Source organism: Phyllostomus discolor, chromosome 8 (genome assembly GCF_004126475.2).
Source record: "Phyllostomus discolor isolate MPI-MPIP mPhyDis1 chromosome 8, mPhyDis1.pri.v3, whole genome shotgun sequence".
Classification (NCBI taxonomy): Eukaryota; Metazoa; Chordata; class Mammalia; order Chiroptera; family Phyllostomidae; genus Phyllostomus; species Phyllostomus discolor.
The window spans coordinates 79,214,044-79,234,665 of NC_040910.2; the positions used below are offsets into that span (position 1 = coordinate 79,214,044).

General features: G+C 51.8%; 2 protein-coding genes across 7 annotated transcripts in view; one reads left to right on the plus strand and one right to left on the minus strand.

Moving 5' to 3' along the window:
- Window positions 1-52: 52 nt before the first annotated feature.
- On the plus strand, window positions 53-8,516 carry PROCA1 (protein interacting with cyclin A1). Of its 5 annotated transcripts, XM_036033343.1 has the most exons (6): window positions 868-982; window positions 1,575-1,677; window positions 4,790-4,876; window positions 6,809-6,944; window positions 7,235-7,396; window positions 7,484-8,516. In XM_036033343.1, exons 1-6 carry the CDS (start codon window positions 953-955, stop codon window positions 8,133-8,135), a joined length of 1,170 nt encoding a protein of 389 aa, XP_035889236.1. In that variant the 5' UTR covers window positions 868-952; the 3' UTR covers window positions 8,136-8,516. The 5 variants fall into 5 exon arrangements, with proteins under 5 accessions (XP_028377598.1, XP_035889236.1, XP_028377604.2 ...); XM_028521797.2 differs by lacking the exon at window positions 1,575-1,677 and having other exon boundaries at window positions 53-982; XM_028521803.2 differs by lacking the exon at window positions 7,235-7,396.
- A 1,515-nt stretch (window positions 8,517-10,031) lies between these two features.
- Window positions 10,032-20,622, minus strand: part of SUPT6H (SPT6 homolog, histone chaperone and transcription elongation factor) — a 31,242-nt gene continuing 20,651 nt past the window's right edge. For both annotated transcript variants that reach the window (XM_028519710.1, XM_036033338.1), the window contains 13 exons: window positions 19,883-20,090; window positions 19,236-19,383; window positions 18,261-18,403; window positions 16,998-17,138; window positions 15,762-15,957; window positions 15,121-15,359; window positions 14,428-14,541; window positions 14,135-14,259; window positions 12,343-12,455; window positions 12,008-12,085; window positions 11,745-11,911; window positions 11,121-11,308; window positions 10,032-10,817 (listed from right to left, as the gene is read on the minus strand). In XM_028519710.1, coding sequence (XP_028375511.1) covers window positions 10,631-10,817; window positions 11,121-11,308; window positions 11,745-11,911; window positions 12,008-12,085; window positions 12,343-12,455; window positions 14,135-14,259; window positions 14,428-14,541; window positions 15,121-15,359; window positions 15,762-15,957; window positions 16,998-17,138; window positions 18,261-18,403; window positions 19,236-19,383; window positions 19,883-20,090 — 2,047 coding nt within the window. In that variant the 3' untranslated portion in view covers window positions 10,032-10,630. The remainder of the gene's footprint in view (window positions 10,818-11,120; window positions 11,309-11,744; window positions 11,912-12,007; window positions 12,086-12,342; window positions 12,456-14,134; window positions 14,260-14,427; window positions 14,542-15,120; window positions 15,360-15,761; window positions 15,958-16,997; window positions 17,139-18,260; window positions 18,404-19,235; window positions 19,384-19,882; window positions 20,091-20,622) is intronic.

The following is a 20,622-nucleotide window of genomic DNA, read 5'->3' on the forward strand; positions in this document are numbered from 1 at the left end:
AACCTATGGAGACACATAAATGTGCGTGAATGAAATAAGAAAGCACAAACACATAGAAGAACTCAAAAATCTTAACTGTTACACATTTTGGGAAAAAGTGAGCAAGAGCAAGCTCTATGTTAACATCTTTATTGCGCAGTATTTCTCTGGATCAGGGCGCCCCATCCGAGCTAGAAGGGAACGCTGCTAAGGCTCTGGGGTTGGGCGCCACAGGGCGGCTGAGAATGGGCAAGCCCTCATCAGATGAGCCTGCAGGCCGAGAGAGCGTTTGAGCCTGGCCTCCCAGGGCCGGAGGAACCTCAGAAAAGCCGGGATGGGTGGGTGGTGTGGTTGGAAGCGGTCTCTTCACAACCCGGAGGAGGTACTTGTGTAGTTTGGGGGCGGAGCTAAGGGCCGCGGCAGGGTTCGGAAGGGATTGGGAGGGGCCAGGAGCAGAGGGCAGTGTCAGGTTGAGAGAATGGATGGGGCGGGGCTAGGAACAGGGCTAGGGGCGGGGCCAAAGTGGGGGTGGGGTTAAGAGCTAGGGGTAGGTCTGGAGAGGAGCTGGGGATGGGTCTGAGGGCTGGGCCTGAGCGGCCGAGCTAAGGTTAAGGCCTGAGATAAAGGTGAGGCACTAAGGTTAAAGTGGGACAAAGAGGGAAGAACTTGGAAGGACCTGGGGTGCCTTGGAAGAAGAGCTCGGCTGAAGCTTAGACTTAGGCTGAGAAGACAACACAACCTAGAACGGGGGTAGGGGAAGGTAGGTGGAGAGGTTGGGCAAGCATGAGGCTTTGTTGAGGGCTGGACGGGAGCGAGCTGAGATTGGGGTTTACGGTTGGCTCGGCCAAGCTCAGGTTCAGGGTTGGACTTCTGTGAGGAAGAGTCTTGTGGAGAGGAAAAACTGGGCTGAGAGCTATGTGGGTCAGGACGAGAATGACGATTGAAAGGTGGACTAAGGAAAAGACTGAGGACAATGCCAACATCTGGGATGAGAGCAGCAGTGGTAAGGAGAGAGCCGGGCAGAAGATTAGGGGAGGGCTTCAAGCTGAGACCTGGGCACAGGGTGGGGGGGCTAGTTTGAGGACCCAAGGAGGCTGTGGAACCAGCCAGCCCGACAAAGGAGGCGGAGCCAAGGGCTAGGATGGGGTGGAGTTAGAGCCTGGGGGCGGGCTCATGTGGAGCCTCGGACCAATGATTCAGGACTGTGGTCCTGAGTCCCTGGAGAATAACCTCGGGGTTTGGCTGGGGCCTTCTGGCTGGAGTGCTAGCTGTAACTCCTCTTTGCACGGCTGGGAGGCATTGATGTGCAGTAGTCTGAGAAGGGCTGGGCCTGGCTGGAGCCCATGGTCCCGCGTCCAACCTGCCGCCGGGGCTTGGGCGGAAAGTTCTATTGACTCTGAGAGCAAAAAGGAGTCTGCAGGTTCCACGCGTGACATCACAATCGCCTTCAGGTGTGGGCGGGGCCAGGGCTGCATTTCCAAGGAGACCGTGCACACTTCCCCTGCTTTGCTCCCTCCTCTTCCCTCCTTCCCTTCCTGGTTTTTTCCTCCCTTCCTTTCTCCCTTCCACCTTCCTTCCCTCCTTCCCCTATTCAGCTGCTCTGGTGTCCAACCTGGAACCCCACCGTCTGTGCTGCAAGGGCGGGGAAGCTCCTCGGCCCTCAGGACTGGGAGGATTCTGTACAAATGAGCATCACCTGTGAGTTTCGAGTTAGGACCCTGTACCCCAATTAATGTCCTGCGGAGAAAGAGACCACAAGCCTCCCTATTCCTTTCAAGCTACACAGTCGCCCCATCCCGCCACGTGTCTGTACACTTCTGCCGCTGGAGCTCTGGACTGATTCAGTGACGCTCTCTGTTCTGTCCGTGAAACTAGAAAGCAGGTTGCCTTCCTCAGACCCGAGGAGTTACTAAATCCCACTCCTTGGCAAACAGCTCTGATTGTCAGGGCTTCTTGGGGCTTGGCAGAAGTTAGGGGACCCTGCATGCAGGCCTTTTCCATGGTGACTCCGGGGAGAACAAGGGAAGTGGAGTCAGACAAAGCAGAGTTTGAGTCCTGGCTCAGGGCCCTCTGGCCTGACCTTAGGTCCAGGCTGTGGGTAGGGGAGGCTGTGGGAGTCAGGACTGGGTAAAGGGAGAGGATGGGGAATTGGTTGTGTTAGGGCTGAGCAGGCGTAGTAGGAAGTGACATCTGGCAGCACAGGTTTTGGATTGGAGTCCCAAACCAACAGCTGAAAGAGCACAGACTATTGAGCCAGGAAGACTGGGTTTGAATCTTACTCTGCCATCTATTAACTTGCGTCTTTGGACAACTTCTTTATTTTGAATGTGTCCGCATTCACAGAACGGGCTGTGGCGAGAGCATCTAGAATCAAAGGCATGTTTTAAAAGCCTGGCACAGTGCCTGACACTGTGAAGATTCCCACCCTGGGCCAAGTCTCTTTCCCCCAAAAATCCTCCAGGTTTGAACTCTGGGCAGAATTTCCACTGCCATAGCTTCTTTGTGGCTCCGATAGAGGATTTATTCTATTCTACTCATGCACTTATTCCAGTGAATAAATGCATGAGCAGAATAGAAAAGAAGAGAATAGAGTAGAATAGGCCCCCGGTGAAAATGAGTTTGACACCCCTGATGTATTCTATCAACCAGCATTTACCGAGTGCTTTCCATGTCCCAGGATCTGTAGAAACAAATGAACTATGGGCCTTGTTCTCAAGATGCTATAAACACATGAGGAACCCTAGCAGGGTAAAGGGGAACAAGATATGTGTGACTAATAGTACTTGGATATCATTGTTCTTTCCAAGGTGAGCAGGTATTTCTGGGGAGTGGAAGGCAGGAGAAGGAACGGAGAAGGAGACGGATGAGTGGGAGGAACTGATAACTGAGAAGGAAACCAGGGCCTGGATTACGGGTTGGGGGCATGATGAGGAGTTACGTCACGATGAGGTAGTAGAATGCCGTTAAAGAAGAGGAACACGGTGGGCCAGTTGGCGTTCTGGAAAACTGTTTGGCTGCACTGTGACAACTGGATGAGGGGAGTGAGACAGAGGCAGGGAGGCCAGGCAGGAGGCTACTGCAGTGTCTTGGTCAGAGATTACGAGAGTGTGAACCAAGCCAGAGGCAGAAGTGGGAGCAGATGGGCAGGACGAGACTCGGTCGTTAAGCTGGTGTAGGGATGAGGGAAAGGAGTTCCAGCTGCGGTGGATGCTGCTCTCTGAAATGGAAGAGACAAGGGGGGCGGGTCATGGAGCATGGGGAGAAGATGGCAGGCTTGTGTGGGACCTATTGGTCTAGGGTGTCTGGGGACGTCGGAGAGGATGTGGGCCCTGTGCTCAGGAAAGCAGTCTGGACTGGGGACCCGCCCAGATGTATGTCATTGGTGGATGCTATAACCATGGACTTGGATGACATTAGCCGAGACAATCTTGTACTCTGAGAAGCAAAGCCAAGCCAGAGCCCTGGTAATCATCACCTTAAGGTGTGCAGCCGAGGAGTTAAGAAAGAACTGAAGAGCTAGTCACAGAGGAGAGGGACGAGAGAGGTCTGCAAGCAAGCCAAAGAAACAGTGTATAGAAGAAAGAGACTGACTGGTTAATGGGGAGATAAGATGAAAAGGAGGCCACCAGGTCTGGCTATTGGGAAACTGTGGGCAGCCTTGGCCTGGGCTGGCCGGACAGGGATGGGACGGCTGCCATGGGTAGGTGACTGGAACGGAGAGAGGGGAGGCTCGAGCTCACTGAAGGTGGCGACCGGGCCTCCTGACGGGGGTCTAGTGCAGAAGCCATTCAGCATGTCTGTTAAATGAGTGAATAGACTTGGATTGCAAAGGAAGATGGAGGGATATGCAGTGGTAGAGACAGGAACAGGGTTCAGAGATTGTTTTGTTGAAAGGTGTTTACAGCCTGTAAGGAAAAAAACAACCATTAAAGAAGGAGAAAGTGAGAATTCTGGCTGGGACCTAGAGCTCAGGTGCCTTGGGCAGGAGGAAGGGGGGATGCTCCCCCAGGTCGGGGGTGAGTTGACAGGGTGGGAGCAGCCACAGGGAAGGCTGGTGCAGTGATCTGCTGAGAGGAGCAGCAGCAGGACAGGAGTTTCCAGGGATAGGAGTTTCCAGGGAAGTGCTTGATGCTTCATTCAAACGTTTTTGAGTATTCACTGTTCTGTGGAAAACGGGAGCTGACCAGGGAACTGTAGGAAGATGACCAAGTGCCAGTGAAGGCCCAGCTGCAGTCCCTAAGCAGTCAGCTTCCCTCCTTAAGCAGAACTCAGTTCCTGACATTCTGAAGGATAAAGCTAATCGTGGGAGGAAAAGGAAAGTGGCAGACTCCACCCTGTGGTGGTTGACGGCAGCTGCTGTCCCAGCTGGAGTTATGCTGGGTCAACTGCTGACCCAGCTGTACACACTCCATGACAATTCCCCGATCTGTCCTTTCTTGCCTAGACTGGCTCAGTCCTGCTATTTCTCCAGGTTCAGCTCCTATTATGCTTCTTCCCGGGAAGACTTTCCTAATCTTACCCTAACCCTCACCCCCACAGTCTCAGTAGGTGCCCTTGCTGTCTGCTCCCCCTGGCCTCCTCCTCACCATTCCCCTGCACGTGTTCCGCACCACACTACTGTCACAAACTGTTCCGCACAAACTGCGTCCCCTCTGCAACCCTCGCCCAGCCCCTTGAGAGTGGGGACTTATTTTTTTAACCTCAGCATCTTGGACATGGCTGGGACCTGACACCCAGAGTCTCAGAAAATGTTTGATGAGTAAAAGGCCTGGGGAGGGGGCGCTGCTGCTGCCACTCTGTACTCTCTCAGATGTGAACAGGTTACCCAGCTGGGAAAGAGGACATCTGCTGGCTGCTGTGGCGTCTAGCACTGACGCATCTACCTTCTCCTCTGAAGGTGGGTCCAGGGGAATCTCTGGCCCCAGGGGTCCCCACCACCCCTGACACAGGAAAGCTGACACTTGGTGGTAGGCAGGAGGGAGGGTTTGGTCCTGAAGGGGTTACCCTCCCCCCCTCACCCCATCACCCATTCATGCCAGAGAGGGCCCCTTTCTGGAGAGCAGTCACCCCTTTGTATAGCACTTTATGGGGCACGGATACCTTTGACATGTGAACTGAGGCATCCCAACAGCCCTGCAAAATAGGTATTACCACCACCCCCATCTTGTGGACAAGACAGGAGATGTGAAATAACTGGCCCTCAGTCACCCAGCTAGTGACAGAGCCAACACTTGGACTCGGGCCTACCTGGCTTCAGGTTCAGGACACTTGCCATCACGCTGCCCTTCGCCCCAGTTCAGCAGCGCTGAAGCAAGCGGAGGTGGTGGTGGTATTGCAAGATCCCGCCTCACCTGCTGAAGAAGAAAGGGCACAAGGGGAGAGGGAGCAGAAAGGGAGGCCACCAAGTGGGTCAGGAGTGCATGAAGGACCCGGGGCCCTCACAGCCTGCTAGCAGGGAGGGATGTGGGGCAAGGCTCAAACCCAGCTGCTGTCTACTCATCCCTCAGGTGCTTCAAGGCCATGTGGACTAACACACCCCCAGCCTGGGTTGTAGGAGTTCTTGCCCCAGTTTCACACCTTGTAGGGGCTGGACCAATCCTCCTGGTCTGTTCAGCGGCAGTGAGCCAGCCCTAAAATCCCATGCCAGGCTGCCAAGGAAGTCACTGGTGGTTGCCCACTTCTTCCTCCCAAAGGGGATGGAGCCAGAGTCCAAAGGGACCTGCAGGAAGGTGCCTTGTCCACTCTGCCCTGGTGTGTGAAGTCCTGGGCACATGGAATCACTTCGCAGGCTTACCTTTTAGTGGGTGGGCGGAAGGGAGACCCACTGATAGACTGGAGCCTTGGGTGGGGTCAGAGGGGAGGTGGTGCGGGTAGAGGCTGGGGGATTCCAGTGTGTGTCCGGGATTTGTATTCAGTTGAGGAAAAGATGTAGGAACCTTTCTCCAGGGCTCCCCCTAATCCGAAACTCCCACTCCAGCAGCTTCTCCCCTGTGTCCTGGGAAAGGAGACACAGTATCTGTGCAGCCCTCAAGGGGTAGAAGGGCTCAGGCTGGGGTGGGTTGTTCAAGTCCATGTTTCTAAGGACTGGAGAGAATGGAGGAGTGGGAATTTGATGATTAAATAGCAGGGAAAGAATCAAGAATGAGCGTGGGAAAAGGGAGAGAAGTGAGGAAGGTGTCTGGAGACAAGGGGCTTGAAGAAGAGAGGAGGGAAAAACAAAGGACCAGAGTCCAAAGAAGCATCCAGGAGCATGCCGTGTGGTAGGCTGGGCCTCAGCTGCCCTCCGGGTAGGAGGCCTTGGGGCCAGAATCTCAGGGCTCAGATGCAGGCCTCATGGGGACTAAGGATGCTGTTACTGGCTCTAATCACTGGGGACTCTGAAGTGGCATTCCACAGTCTGCCATGGTAAAAGGACCGTCCCCTACCAGGCACCCTGTGAAGTGAGGTAGCAAACTCCCAGCAGCTGGGCGAAGGCAAGCAAGAGTCAGTGGAGGGCCCCAGTGGGGCAGGCTCCTGTGGGAGGCAGGGGAGGGCAGGGAAAGAGACAGGTGTCGCAGGACAGCAAAGGGAATTTATGTGGTGAGGACCTTGGTGAGACATTTTCCTGTGAGCTTGCAGGGGGCAGCAGATTCCTGCAGGGGACTGGGGAAAGCAGAGTGCTGAGACCTGGAGCAACCACTGGGCTGAATTACTCCCATGAAGTAGAGACAGCTCTGGGGGGTGTGCTGGCAGGTGAATGTGGTGAAGCCTTTAGACTGAGCTGCAGGGAGACCCGCTGATATGCTGTCGCTGCTGCCACCCCCATTTGACCCAGACTCCTACCCCTCAGGTGAATTCAAGGACATTGACAGGTGCTGCTGGAAACACAAGCAGTGCACAGGGCATCTCATCCACCCCTTCACCTCCGACTATGGTCACTACAAACTGCACCTGCACTCCATCAGCCACTGCGGCTGTGACTGCAGGTAAGGACCCTCCTCCTTGGGAGGCCCACAGGCCAGGAGACTCCCGGGCAGAGCCAGGTCCAAACTTTCACTACGGTTCCCTCCTTCAGCTCTGACCAGGCGCTGCCTGCCCAGCCCTGGCTTTGCAAACCTGGCTCCACTCCAAGAGCAATGGGGAGGAGGTCTTTTTGTCGGCCTGGGCTGAGCCTGAGTTACCACTGGGAAAGCCAGCCCACTGTCCTCAGGCTTCTGGCTCTGGGCTCCTGGGGAGTCCTGGAGGCGTGGGAGCCAGGCTGAGTTCCATGTGGCAGGGTGAAGGACTACTCAGAGAAGACAAATAGCAGCAGCTCCCGAGACGTAGGCCCAACCTGTTCCCGAGATGTGGGCTCAACCTGTCTCAACATCATCCAGACCCCTTGCTTCGCAAAGCTCATCCCAGAGGAAGAGTGCGTGGAGCGGTTCTGGTACGGCTGGTGAGTGCTGGCAGGCTGAAGGGGGCTGTGTGGGGCCCAGGCCGTCACTCTGCCAATCTTCTCTGTCCCCACCCTCCTCCCTCCCAGGTGCAAGAGCTACAGGCCTGTCTCTGTGGCAGTGATCCACCATCCCATCCACCACGAGTGTGGTGCAGATGACCTAAATGAAGAAGAGGAAGAGGAGGAAGAAAGCAAGCCTCCCATCCCGATCCAGGTGGGGCCCACCACCACCGCACCCACCGACACAGGCAGAGGAATGGGCACAATCACGGGTACCCCGGACTCGGCGGCTCCCATCACCATCTGGCGCTCTGAGAGTCCCACGGGGAAGTCCCAGGGCAGCAAAATTATCAAGAAGGTCAAGAAGAAAAATGAAAAAGAGAAAAGCGAAGAGGAGACAGACGAGAAGGCAAAGCTGAAGAAAAAAGTCAAGAAAGGCAAGCTGACTAAAAAGAAAAGCCCAGTTAAGTCGGAACCTTCGCCTCCAGACTTGAGCAGATCAGCAAGCCCAAGGGAACTGGCCAGGATGTCAGAGTCCAGCCCGGACAGCAGGGAGGACCTGGAGAGTGAGGACAGTTACACTGACCAAAGGCGGGAGGAGCCCTTCAGCGATGATGTTGTGGAGTCATCACCCAGAAAGAGAGAGAAGAACACAGTCCAGGCCAAGAAAGTTGGAGCAAAGGCCTCTCCAGTCAAGGTCAACAAGAGGAAATCTCCCCCAGCATCAAACCTCGGTTGAGGCCAGGGCGACCGGGGTGAAGAATAAATACGATCAAGCCTGTAGCTGACCCCCTGCTGCCGTTCTCTCTCCCTCCAACTTGGCTACTTCTGTGGGTAGAGGGTGGGCTCTGGGCATAGCTGGAACCAAGGGGCTAGAGGGCTGCAGGGGTTTTTAAAGGGCAACCCATCTTTCAAGAGGAAGCCCATGTGAAGGTAGGTCGAGGGCAGGGGAAGGGACTGTAACAGCCTCTAACATCCCGGGCCCAGGGCAGGAGAGCACAGCTGGGTGGGGTGGGAAGGAGGCCTCCGTCCACTGGGAGACTGGTCTCTGTTACATCCACTCAGGGACAGGCAGGACTGTCTGTAGGGATACCCCTAATAAACTGAACCTTTTAACCCACTCTGCCCCTGTGCCTGGTTTTTCCCTCCTTTTAGTGGCCCTGGAGAAGGTGCTGGTAGACTGAAGGGAACATGATCTTAGCAGCCGCGTGTCCTTGTTCCTGCTAGGCCCTTCTAGACCGTTTGTGCTAAAGCGAACTGAACTGGGTTCCCTGCAGAAAGCCAGTCCCTTCCCCACCTCCTCCCAACTCTTGCCAACCAAAAGGCAGAGATCTTGAAGGAAGAAAAGAAAGGACAGGCCCTGGCCAGGTAGTGCAGTTGGTTAGAGGGCGGTCCTGATGCACCAAGGCTGTGGGTTAGATCTCGTCAGGGCACATGCAAGAGTTAACCAATAAATGTGTGAGTGAGTGGAGCAACAAATCGATGTTTCTGTCTCTCTAATTAAAAAAAGAAAGAAACTAAAAGCAAGGAAGAGAACTCACCAAGTTTGGCAGCAATGGCCTTTTTTGACTTCTCTGCTGAGCTTCAGGCAGAGGGCAGCGAGTGGGAAAGCCTCACTTTCCCAGCACTACAGAGCTATGAGAAGAAACCAGGGAGGCCGGCGGTCCGGAAGAAAAGATGCAGTGGGGCTGGGGGAAAGTACTAGGGCCCGGGACTGGCCTGCCTTGCAACAGCCCCGCCCCCTTCTCCCGGCCAGCGTGTCTGTGTCAGTGTCAGTGTGTGTGTGTAGCAGGAGTGAGGTCCACCCAGGGGCAGAGACTCAAGTTGGGAAACCCAGATTTACTCGTGGCCTTTCTCAGATGTGCCAAAGAAGTCCACAGATGCTCCCTGACTTACAATGGGTTTACGCCCTGATGAACCCATTGTAAGGTTGGAAATACCGTAGGGTAAAGAATGCATTTAACACACCTGAACACCAAAACTTAGCCCAGTCTACTTGAAACTCACGTTACCCTTCAGCTGGGAGAAAGCATCTCACACGAATACACTTTTAGTATCTGTAGTTTACCCTGGTCTCTGGGGCTCACTGCTGCCACTGCCTAGCATCACGCAAGTATCCTGCTGCACATCGCTGGCCCGAGAAAAGAGCAACATTCAAAATTTGAAGTCCAGTTTCTACTGATTATGTGTAGCTTTCATGCCATTATGAAGTAAAAAAAAAAGTTGAACCATTGTTAAGTTGGGGGCCATCTGTAGTAGGCAGAGTGGATGGGGGTGGCTGTGTGGGAGTCAAAATAATAAAGTAACAGCAGCTAACATTTACTGAGGTCTTATAAAGTCCCAGGCACTTGGCCAAGCACTTCACACCTTCTACTTGTCCTCACAGATGCCCTGATGAGGTAGGTATCACCATCTCCATTTTGACAGATAAACTGGCTTAGATAACAGGAGTGCGCTCCAGGTCACAGGGCTGGGAAGTGGAACAGGAAAGCGACACCAGGCCATCTGATGCGGAAGCTGCCTGCTCTCCTGAGTCACTGCCTCTCTGAGGGAGTTGGGGACCCTTCAGAGCCCCACACACTGCTCTGAAAACCACCCCTCAAGAGCCGGAGAGGGAGAGAGAGGCTTTGCCAAGTGCTCTGTAGAAACACTGTTTATTCAAATGACAGGCAGGAAGCGGCGTGGCAGCAGGTGGGTGAAGGTAGCCGGGTGGGCAGGTTAGCACTGCAACCCTATGTCCCCTGCAATCCTGCTTTGATAGCCACCCAAGTTGTTGGCATCAGGGTCAGAAACACTTCCCCTCCTCTCCCTCCTGCCCCAAACTGAATAAATAGCATCTGTCTCTCCACAAGAGCTGGGGGAGACTCATGTGCTGAGCTTGCTGCCCCGTCACAGCCCAGAGTCAGGTGAGGGCAGAAGCTCAAAATGGCTTGTAGGGGAGTAGAATATAAAACTGTTCCACTCTCTCTCTCATCCTCTTCTTCTTTCTCCCTGCCACACTCCCTTCCCAGCCTGGTCCCAGGAGAGGTGGTCGGTGAGGGCCTGGAGTGGGAGAACTGTCGCCTAGTGTACACTGAGCTCAAGTTTGCAAGGCCATCCAGCCTGCTGCCCATCCAGGCTGACCACCAAGGAGAACATCAGTTCACTCCACTTTATGGACAGAAAAGGAAGGGCAGGGAATGAGGCAGGCCTCTCCCAGCCTCATAGGTAACCAGAGTCCTAGGAGCAGGCCCCCTACCGATCCATCTCATCCAAGAGCGGGGTGGCATCGCCGGCAATGGACATGGGGGTGCTTTCAATCATAGGGCTGGGGGATGGCCGAGGTGTCAGCCGCTGCTTCTGTTTCCGCCGCTCTGCCTCCTTCTCCTGCAGCCACTGCTCTGCCATCTTCCCCCAGTCGATGGCTGCATGGCTGTTGGACCTGGGAGGGAGAAGGCGCTTTTCAGACCAGAACTCTCCTGAGGCTCACTAGAAGGAAGCCTTCCCACCAATCTCTGGTGAACATCCACCCTTGTAGAAATGGACCTTGTACCTACAGGCAGCAACCATGGCCAACTGCCACTCCACCCTCCTGTCATCGCACAGAAAGCAGCCCTCACTGGAACATTACTTCAGTCATGGCTCTCAGAAGATCCAGAGTACCTGCCTATGCTAAGTCCCTCAGTCTCCTGATGTACTCTGCCCTCACTAAGACCCTGCTCTATGCCACCATCCATATACTTACTTTGGCTGCTGCTGCCGTTGCCGAGAGCTGGAGGAGGGCTGGGGCTGGGCCTGGGTAGACTGTGGGGTGGTGCTGGCCTGGAGCTGGTGGTATTGTGGCGTGGTGATGGGCTGGCTAGGGGTCGTGTAGGAGTAGCTGGGGGTCATTAGTGGCGTGGCCACTGGCTGCTGGGCTGGCGTTGGGAACACCTAGAGAAGGGTAAACAGTGAAATGGGGATGGGCTTGTAGCATATTTATCCTTTCCATGAGTTTCTGGAAAGCTGGAAATCTGGGCTCAGCACAGAGCTTTCCAGCTGACCCTCTCCTGAGCAGCAGAGGCAGGCCAATGAGATGGGACCAGGCACGACAATAGGGCCTCCCAGTCCTGACCCTTTGAGGTTTCTAGTGGCTTGCAGGTTCCAAAGACCCCAAAGGACTTTGTAGAAAAGCCAGGCCTTCTCTTACCCCTTTTCCCCTCAAATGGGCCCGAGGAGAAGGAACATCTGTTGGAGACAGTTCCTAAGGCCCATCTGTGCATATAAAGGTGGGCACTGGCAGCGGCCAGTCTATGGACATCTAAAGGATGACTGTTCCCTGTCACTCTTCCTCGCCCTCCGCAAAGAGCTTCCTCCCCGAGCCACGTACGTGGTAAGCGCTGCTGCCTCCTCCACTGCCCCCATAGCCATACTGGCTGGAGGCCCACTGGGCTGGGGTGGCATTAGGGTTCTGTCCTTGGCTTGTCACAGCAGCAATGGCACTGAACATTTGCGAGGTCATGTTCTGGGGAAGTGCATTCACGGCCCGTGTCAGATCTGTAAGCACAAAGAGGTGGAAGGTGGGCACATCAGAGGTCAAAGTCCTCCCAGCTTTATTCCTCTGAGCCACAGTCCTAGGCGTGAGCTCCTTACCTGCAAGGTTGATGTTAGCTGGGGTAGCATTGATAGAAGCAGGTGTCCGGGTCCTGCTGCTGCTACTTGGGGTGATTCCTACAGGAAATAGCCAGAGTCAGTAATGTTTCTGGTTGCATAATTTAGGGGACTGAAGGAGGCAATGAGAAAAAATGAAGATAAATAGGCAAAGTGGATGGAGGACTTTCTAATGCTAGGAAGCTGGAGTAGGTATAAGAGAACTAAAATGACAGCCTGTGTTTCACTCCCACACAGAAGGCTATTAGTGATTACCTTGGTTCAGAGGCTAGGTGTCCCTCCAACCCCGCCCCCAGAAGTCAGAGAGTACAACTCACCTGGTACAGGATCCTGGTAATGGTCCTTAAACCATCTGAAAAGCCCATTCACAGTTGGGAAGATTTGGCCCCGGTACCGGAATCCTTCTGGAGTCACCGTTACGTACTCTATCCTGGGATTTTGGAAGGAAACATGCATCAGATACCACTTGGGACCAGCTGTGAGAGAGCGGCCAGAACAGATCTCCACCATGTGAAGTAGTCACACTGGGTGCTAGGGGAAAGAAGAGATGGAAGAGCCAGTGCCTGACCCTGAAAAAGGAGGCTGCACTCTGGGGAGGTGAGGTGTACACTGCAGAGTACGTTAAGGCCAGGAGTCAGTAGCCCCTGGCGTGCTCTGCACAGGCCACCAGAAGAATTGCTGGGGGCTGGGCCACCATCCTGGGCTGCAGGTGAGGGTGAAACTCAGGTCACAGAGAGTCCGAGTTGGAAGGGGTCTTCCAGGGCAGCAAAATACAACTCCCCATGAACTGGAATCTGGAAGTGCTTCTGGAAGGTGGTTAGTCTGCCCTAATTCAACACTTCACAGAGCAGAGCATGGATAAGAGGATGGGTGCTGGGTTCACACACTCAGTTCTAGTTCTAGTTTTGGCTCTGCCACTCATCACCTAGATGACTGTCCGAAGGTACTAAAACACGAATCTCAGCTTCATTTGTAAAATGAGGATAACAGCTCTTAAACCTACAAATAAGACGGTGCATGTAAAAAGCACTTATTGCACAACATCTAACATAGAGCTGTGCTCAATAAAGAACAGCTGTCAACACATGGTGCTAAGTGTGGCAAAACTCTCATTTGTATTAAGCTAAAACCCGCTTCATGATCTTCTACTCAAGTGTACCTTCTGCAACACAAGAGTCTGTGCCCCTTTCCACAAGAAGCTATCATGTTACCTCTGCTCCTGGTTAAAGGTCTCGCTTGCTCAACTGTTCCCTGTGGGACAGTTGCCAACCCCCACAGAGCCCTGGCTCGAACCTCTGGAAGCATGATGGTGAGTGAGAAAAGGCTTCAGAAATGAACACAACATTCCAGATGTGCCCAAGCTATGCAGGGGCCAGAGTCTAGAGCCTCTTGTCATTTGGCTACTAAGTCCCTTGCTAATACTGGCTATGCTGTGCATCACATATAGGCAGTAAAGAGATCAGAGCAGATATGCATAGACCTTGGCTAAGGGCCAAAGGGAGGGTGGGGGCACAGAGAAGGCTGGTATGGTTATTGGTCTGGGTAACAAACACAAAGAAAATGGGTGCAAGGAAATTGGACTTTTTCCCATGCAGGGTGAGCAGCAGAGGGACCCAGATAAAAGGAGGCCAGCCTGTTAGTCATACAGAAATGGAGCAGAGAAGGTCAATGGTAGGAAGAAGATGCTCTCCTGACCCGCCCCTTCTGTGCGGGAAGTCAGCACACTAGAGCAACAGCAAGCCACCACGTGCGGAGAGCCCTGGCAAGGGTGAAGCAGACAGTGGAAAGGGGAGACAGTGTTCTGGTCCCCATCTTTCCCAGGCAGGTGGATAGAGTATCTGATGATTTCCATCACTCCTTGGGAGGGGGAGAGGAAGCAAAGGGAACTCCTTTTCACAGGGTTGAGAAAAGCAGCTTTCTTAATGAAGCTTTGCCTTCTGCCTCTAAATTATCATCCTCTTATCCCACCTCCAACCTCCGCCTCTATTCTAAACAGATACCAGGAGAAGGCAGTCAGCCAGAACCAGAGAGTACTGTTCAGGGCCTCTGACTCCCCTGCTAGCTTGTTGTGGACCCCAGCGGCAGCACCTTCTCAGCACCAGTGCTCACCTGGGTTTACCCCGGGGCTGGTATCCCAGTAGGAACTTGCCGGGCAGTTCCTTGCAGGCACAGATGAAATAAGGGATGAAGGTGGGCTTCTCCTTCTTAGTTTTGATGAGCAGCTCCTCTAATTTCTGGGGGTAGAATCAGGGGGAGAGGTTGGGATAGCAGCATGCTTGGCAGACAATGTCTGGTGCATACATGACTGTACACCTCCTTCACCAGCTGAGGGACCCCTACACTGAAGGAAACTCAACATCCTCAAGTGACTGGTGCCATCCCTTGAGGGGCCCTGCACTCACCTTACGGTCCCCGCCGCTGCAGTCCTGATAATACTTGTGGTTCAGAAGGTCCCGGGCAAAGGATGCCATGGGCTGGACATACCGGGCAACAATCTCATCCAAGTCTTCAAATTCCTGTGGGGAGAAGGGAAAGGCCTCGTGTGTCCTGTCCAGAGCTGAGACTCCTGATCCTTTTTCAAATCTCCTCGGACTAGAACTCATGGGAGGGGGTGGACTTCCCAGACCTGCTGTGGCCTCACGCATTGCAAAGTCCGTTTAATTTAGCCATCTGTTTGAGTCGTGTGCATATTTAAAGTTCACAAGTGCACAAAATTGTCTGAATAACTTTAATTCTCCCGTGGTGCCTGACAACAGGGAACATCATAAAATGTTGCTCCACTGCAAACAGGACAGAGAAACGTGACGCGTGTGCATGCATGCCTACGCCTGCACACGTTTTTCTCCTCTTCTTCCACGGGCTCTCTTTAGGTAGTTTACTTTAAAATTTGGAGGACAGGGAAACAGGGCCAAATATACAAAATTAGTATCAAATGACTCATTTCACAACCAACCCCCTACTTGGTGGTTTGTGTAGCTAAAATATATGTAATGCATGCAAGTCACTAATATCAGATGACATTATGAAGCAGCCAGAAATGGCTTGTTTTTGGAAGTAGGAGTGGGGATAGGAAGTGAGCAGGGGCTTGCTCTCACCTCACTGTTGATCCACAGAGTGGCTCCCAGGCTGAAAGCATTTTCCTTGCCTTCTTCCCGCACATCCACGTGCTGGTAGATACCATCGCTGACCTTCCACGTCACTGTCAGATGATTCTCGCCCTTGCTGCTTGGTCGGATGATCACGTCACCCTGGTCCATGGTCTCCATCATTTTTTCTGCTTGCTTGAAATTTATATTATGGAAGGACGGGTGTGCGATCACTCGCTTGATGTATGCTGAAGAGGGCAGGAAAGAAGCAGATCAGGAGACGAAACTGGGGACCAACAGCAATGGGACACAAACCATGGCTTAATTTCTGACCCACTATTGAATTCTGAGCCTCTTTCACCCTCTCTGAGCCTTAATTCTCTGATATGAAAGATGTGTTCATTGGGGCCCTAGGGTGCTGACAGAATGAAGTTTTAAGAGTAACAATGCATTAGCAAAGAAAACGTGACCCCAGAGACCTGGCCCTGCCAGTGACTCCCATTTGATGTCTCTGGGCCTCAGCACCTCAAAGCCGAGCACTCACTCCCACAGGGCGGCTGAGCAGGGGAAAGTGCCATCAGCATGTGCATCCTGCAAGGGGAGAGAGGCTCAGCCTGGGGATGTAACGGCATGGCGGTGGGCATACTCACTGGTCCGCTGCTGTTTCCGCTTCATGTCCTCCTCTTGCTTGTGGTCTGCTGCTTCAGCGTCGAAGTCATAGTAGGTGTCCTTGGGCAGTTTCCACTCATTGTTCCTGTCCATGAGGTCTGAGGTGCGGCAGGTCAGGTCCGCGCTAAACTTCTCGATGTCAATCTTCATGATGCGGCAGTGAACAGTCATTCCCACCTAGATCCATAGAACATTTGAGCTGGAAGGGACAAAGATGATCTAGCCCGAGGCCCTATTTACATTTGAGTGAACAAAAGTCCAGGCCGAAAGATGAAGTGACTTGCCCAAAGCCAGCTAGCTACTGATGGCAGGTAAGTTCAGGGTTGAGTCTGGTCTGCAGACTATGGGCTATGTCTTGTACTGATGCCTCTTACTCTAGGCAGGAAAACCAACTGGAATCTACTGGGACCTATCCTGTCACTGGGCCTACTACCATCTCCCATAAAGTTGCCTAGTTACTGCTCCCAGGAGGTATCAGTCTGGTTGCCCTTTCTTGGAGGGGAAGGAAGTAATAGTCATTTTTTGTACTTTACTCTTGACTTGAGCCCATCCGTCTAAACAGTGATAAAAGCCAGTCACTATACACAGCTCTCCCTTTGAAAATCTCCCTAGCTTCATTCATTAGAAACAAAGAGTCTTTGCCCAGTCTTCTTAAGTCTGGAGTCCTCAGGGTTCAACAACACTTAAACCGGAGAATCTGGCAGAACCAGGACTAGCCATGTCACAAACTAACTGGGTAATCCTGCAAAAGGCATTTGAATTTCTCTGAGAAAAGAAAGTACTATTTCCTTCCCCATCAGGGGATGAGATTAGAGACAACACAGGTAAATGTCAAGTGCTATATTTAGTGCATTTACACGTAATTAATGGCAGAACACTATTAGAACAGAAAGAGAACTTGGCCTCTGTGTTTCCCAGCATTCAACGCTGGGCCCTGCTTCCTGCCCCCTGGACTAAACCACAGCTTCCCACACAGGAAGAGAAAGCCCTCTCCCACAGGGCTGGCAGCTTGGTGAAATTTCACAAGGCACTGAACAAAAGCATTCAGATGCTTCTTGCCCTGGCTTCTTTCAACTAGTTATAAATCCTCCTGAAACTCTCTCCCCACCAACAGTCACTGGGAACAGAGCCTAAGTTTTCATGCGGACAGCCCAATGATAAAGAGAGCCCAATTTAGGCAGCTGAAAACCAGTGCCTTAACCCAGTCATTCATCTACCTTCACTCGCTCTTCTGGTCGCTTTACCACTTTGTCACTGAGGAATTTGGTGGGGATGAAGCCGGTGACACCATTGTCTAGCCGTGTTTTGACACCGATGGCTTGGCCTGGGCATGAACCACTGTCAAAGTGGTTCCAGACCTAAAGAGGGCATCAGGAGAGAAGCTTGAGCATTAAGATTCTGGAAATCAGCCCTGGCAGGTGTGGCTCAGTGGATGGAGCTCCAGCCTGTAAACCGAAAACACCAGTTTGATTCCCAATCAGGGCACATGCCTGGGTTACAAGCCAGGTCCCCAGTTGTGGGGCATGTGAGAGGAAACAACACATTGATGTTTCTCTCCCTCTCTTTCTCCTTCCCCTTTCAATACATAAAAAAATAAAATCTTAAAAAAAAAGTAAAAAACAAAACTAAAAAAGATTCTGGAAACCACACATTCCAAAAGAGCTGCCAAGGGTGTTGTAATTTACCATCGACACCTGGTAAAGCAGTCTGAAAACAAGATGACTCAGCCACCCACTGACACAGAACTCGAACATGCCCAACGCTCTTTCACTTGTAACTCACGTTTGGCACCACTGGCCATCAAATCAACTGTTTGTTTTATGCTAACCTGTGTGCCCTTCTAGCTGCAACGGAGGCTCCCCTCTCCCAGTCTGTTCTGACCTAGTGGGTGTAAGCAACATAAAAGTCAGTCTTCTCAGAGAACCAGTTGCCCCTTGGCTTTCTTTATGTTCTGGACAATCCCATCCGCATCTTTAATTGAGTAAAGATGAAAAAAATTGTCTTTTACAATCTGCCTAACATTTGAAGACCCAGAAAAAACATTCTTTAATAGAGTTCTGACCATGAGAAAGGCAGATGATTGTCTAGAAGAATGAGGGAAAAATTAAAATGTGTTTGGAGAAGAAAAAAATTGAAGGGAGCCTACCTTCTAACTAGCAAAGGGACACTGTCCAACTCTGCAGGTTAGGAATGCATGTCCTCGTATCTCTAATCTGGCTGAGCTAGGTGCCCAGAGAATGGGAAACAGGGATTAAGGGCTGAGCCAGAAAAGAAACAAGCACACAGATCATCACTCACTAGCATATGGAGGGACTTCATGTTAGAAGTCCATAGGGACCCATTCGTGTTCTAATCTTCTTCCATCTTTGTGTATCATTTGGTCAAGTGTTATCGAAATACCCCTACTTCCTACTCCTTTCAAGGGCACTCATACCATTTACTCAAGGAAGTTCAGTGACCATGGTAACTGCAGCACATACCTCACTTAGTTCTGGGAAATTGTCCTGCTGACAGAAAGGGCACTGCCACAGCCCAGTCTCATCATTTCGGATTGCCTGGTCATAGCTCTCACCCTGTGGCCGCCTGTGGGCAATGCCAGTGACATTGCAGATGATGAGCTTTCCTGGAGGAAGGGAAGGAGAACAGGGAGCCGGCTGAGAGAACTGGAGAGGCAACTTCCCCCACCAACCTTTTAGTGACAGAACACCTGCCTTATAGCATCTGCACTGATTTCCCTCATGTCTCTGAGGAGGATCTTCCCCTGATTTGTAGACGTGGAAAAATGAGGCTTCTAAAAGTGAATTCATAAAGATTCCACAGCAGCCCTGGCTGGTGTGTCTCAGTGGACTGAGCACTGCCTTGCAAGTTGAGGGGTTGCTGGTTCGATTCCCAGTCAGGAGGGCACATACTTGGGTTGCAGGCCAGGTCCCCAGTTGGGGGTGTGTGGGAGGCAACCAACCAATTGATGTTTCTCTCCCTCCCCTTCTCCCTCCCTTCACCTCTCTCTAAAAATAAATAAATAAATAAATAAATAAATAAATAAATAAATAAAATCTTTAAAAAGATTCCACAGCAGGTTAAAAACATAATTTGACCTTGCACTCAGCTTTGTCTCCAGTCCAGGGATCTATAATCTTTTTAAAAGCTCCCCAGGTACAGTAAAAACCTGCCTTATTCTGTTGGAATCACTGATTGGTTTAAATTTAAACAGTAAATCCAGGACCCCCAACCCCTGGGGCCTGGGACCCTAAGATCTGCGGCCTGTTAGGAAGCTTGCCTGAACTCCGCATCCTGACCACCCTCCACCCTACCACCTGAGCCCAGCCTCCTGTCCACCCACACCCAGTCTGTGGAAGACTGGTCCCTGGTGCCAAAAAGGTCGGGAACCACTGAGGTAAGCGCATCCTCCCCCCCGCACATATCCTCCTCCAATTAAAACCAGGCCCAGCATTTACCAATGTAGAAGGTCTCTGGTGTTTCTTTGGTTAACATGTTGAAGATTTCCTCTGTGTTGGGAGAGCGGTAGGCTGTCCGCAGGTCCTTATACCGACAGCTCAGCTCTGCCCGGATGTCGTATAGGGTGATGTGTTTATCGCCATATCCCTGGGGAAGAAGCTCATCAAAAAGAGCCTTGTAACCGCTCCTCAGCCTGAGCCCTGAGCCTTTCAATGAAAGCAGTAGGCTAAATGGTTTCTGTCAGGGCTTCTTCTTCTTTCCCCCAAGATTAACTAAAGAGGGTTTTCAAACTTTTTGTTGTCGTGGAATACTGGTCTATAATAAAAGGGCTTCGGAGAACCCCAATGTGTAAAACAGGCAAGTGCGAAGCTGCACTGCTAGAGAGGAGGAGGACCCGGAAGGAAACTATTACTTAGCCCCTCCAAGCTCCTTCCCGCCCCCTGCAATGACTGCAGTTGCCTTGGATCCTTAAAAACCAGGTGAAAACTCCTTTGAGAAACCCAGTGTGGAATGGAGGGAGAAGAGAAAATTAAGTCTCTCACACCAACAGTACTGGGGGTTTCTTTGGAGCCTTGCTTTCCAGTTCTCCTCCCAACTATGCCACTCGGGATGGTATTTACACCAGGCTTTCTACGCTGTCACCCACCTGCCTCTCCAGTTCTTCTGCAAAGGCATCTAGGTCCAGGTCCTTGAGCCGCTCTGGGTTTTCCAAGATCTCTTCAAGGGCTCCAGCAGGATTGGCATCTTCAGCTGATTCATCATATTCCAGAGCATCCACCGCCATTTTCCTGGCCCACTCATAGGTCTCAGGATGGACTCGAGAACCATCGAGGACTTCAATGTATGAGTCAGTGCTGAAGAAAAGGCAGAAAGGGGGCAGGATATATAATGAAAAGTTTCTGATAACAGAGCAAATGTCCACTAATAGGGAACTGGTTAAATATATTAGGGTACCTCCATACAATGGAGTACTATACAACCATTAAAAAGAATGAGGTAGATCTATGTGTGCTGACATGGAAAAATGGCCACGATATATCGATACGTGAAAAATGCACTGCAAAACACTATGAACCATATGATCCCATTTTTGTAGTAAATGGGTAGTTAGTAAATGCATAGCAAAAATAAAATTTAGGAAAGTTGCAGTATACATCAAATTGTTATAGTAGTTATCTCTGGGGAGTGGGATTATGGGGGACATCCACTTTCTGCATAATATTTCTGTATGTTGAATTTTATATAATGAACTTTTATAAGTCTTTTAATAAGATAAAGCAAGAAGGGGGAAAAAGACCTTTGAAAATTTGCTGACAACTATTTTCCCCCATAAAGCCTTCCCAGGCTGGTCTTGCCCGTGCACTCACATGGACCTATGTTATTCGT

Bases quoted from the DNA above. Each gene is read 5' to 3' on its own strand.
- PROCA1 (XM_036033343.1), top strand. From the start codon at position 953: ATGCCAACATCTGGGATGAGAGCAGCAGTG. The intron at 4,877-6,808 runs GTGGGTCCAGGG...CCTACCCCTCAG, and splicing joins ATCTACCTTCTCCTCTGAAG to GTGAATTCAAGGACATTGAC. The intron at 6,945-7,234 runs GTAAGGACCCTC...TCCATGTGGCAG, and splicing joins CACTGCGGCTGTGACTGCAG to GGTGAAGGACTACTCAGAGA.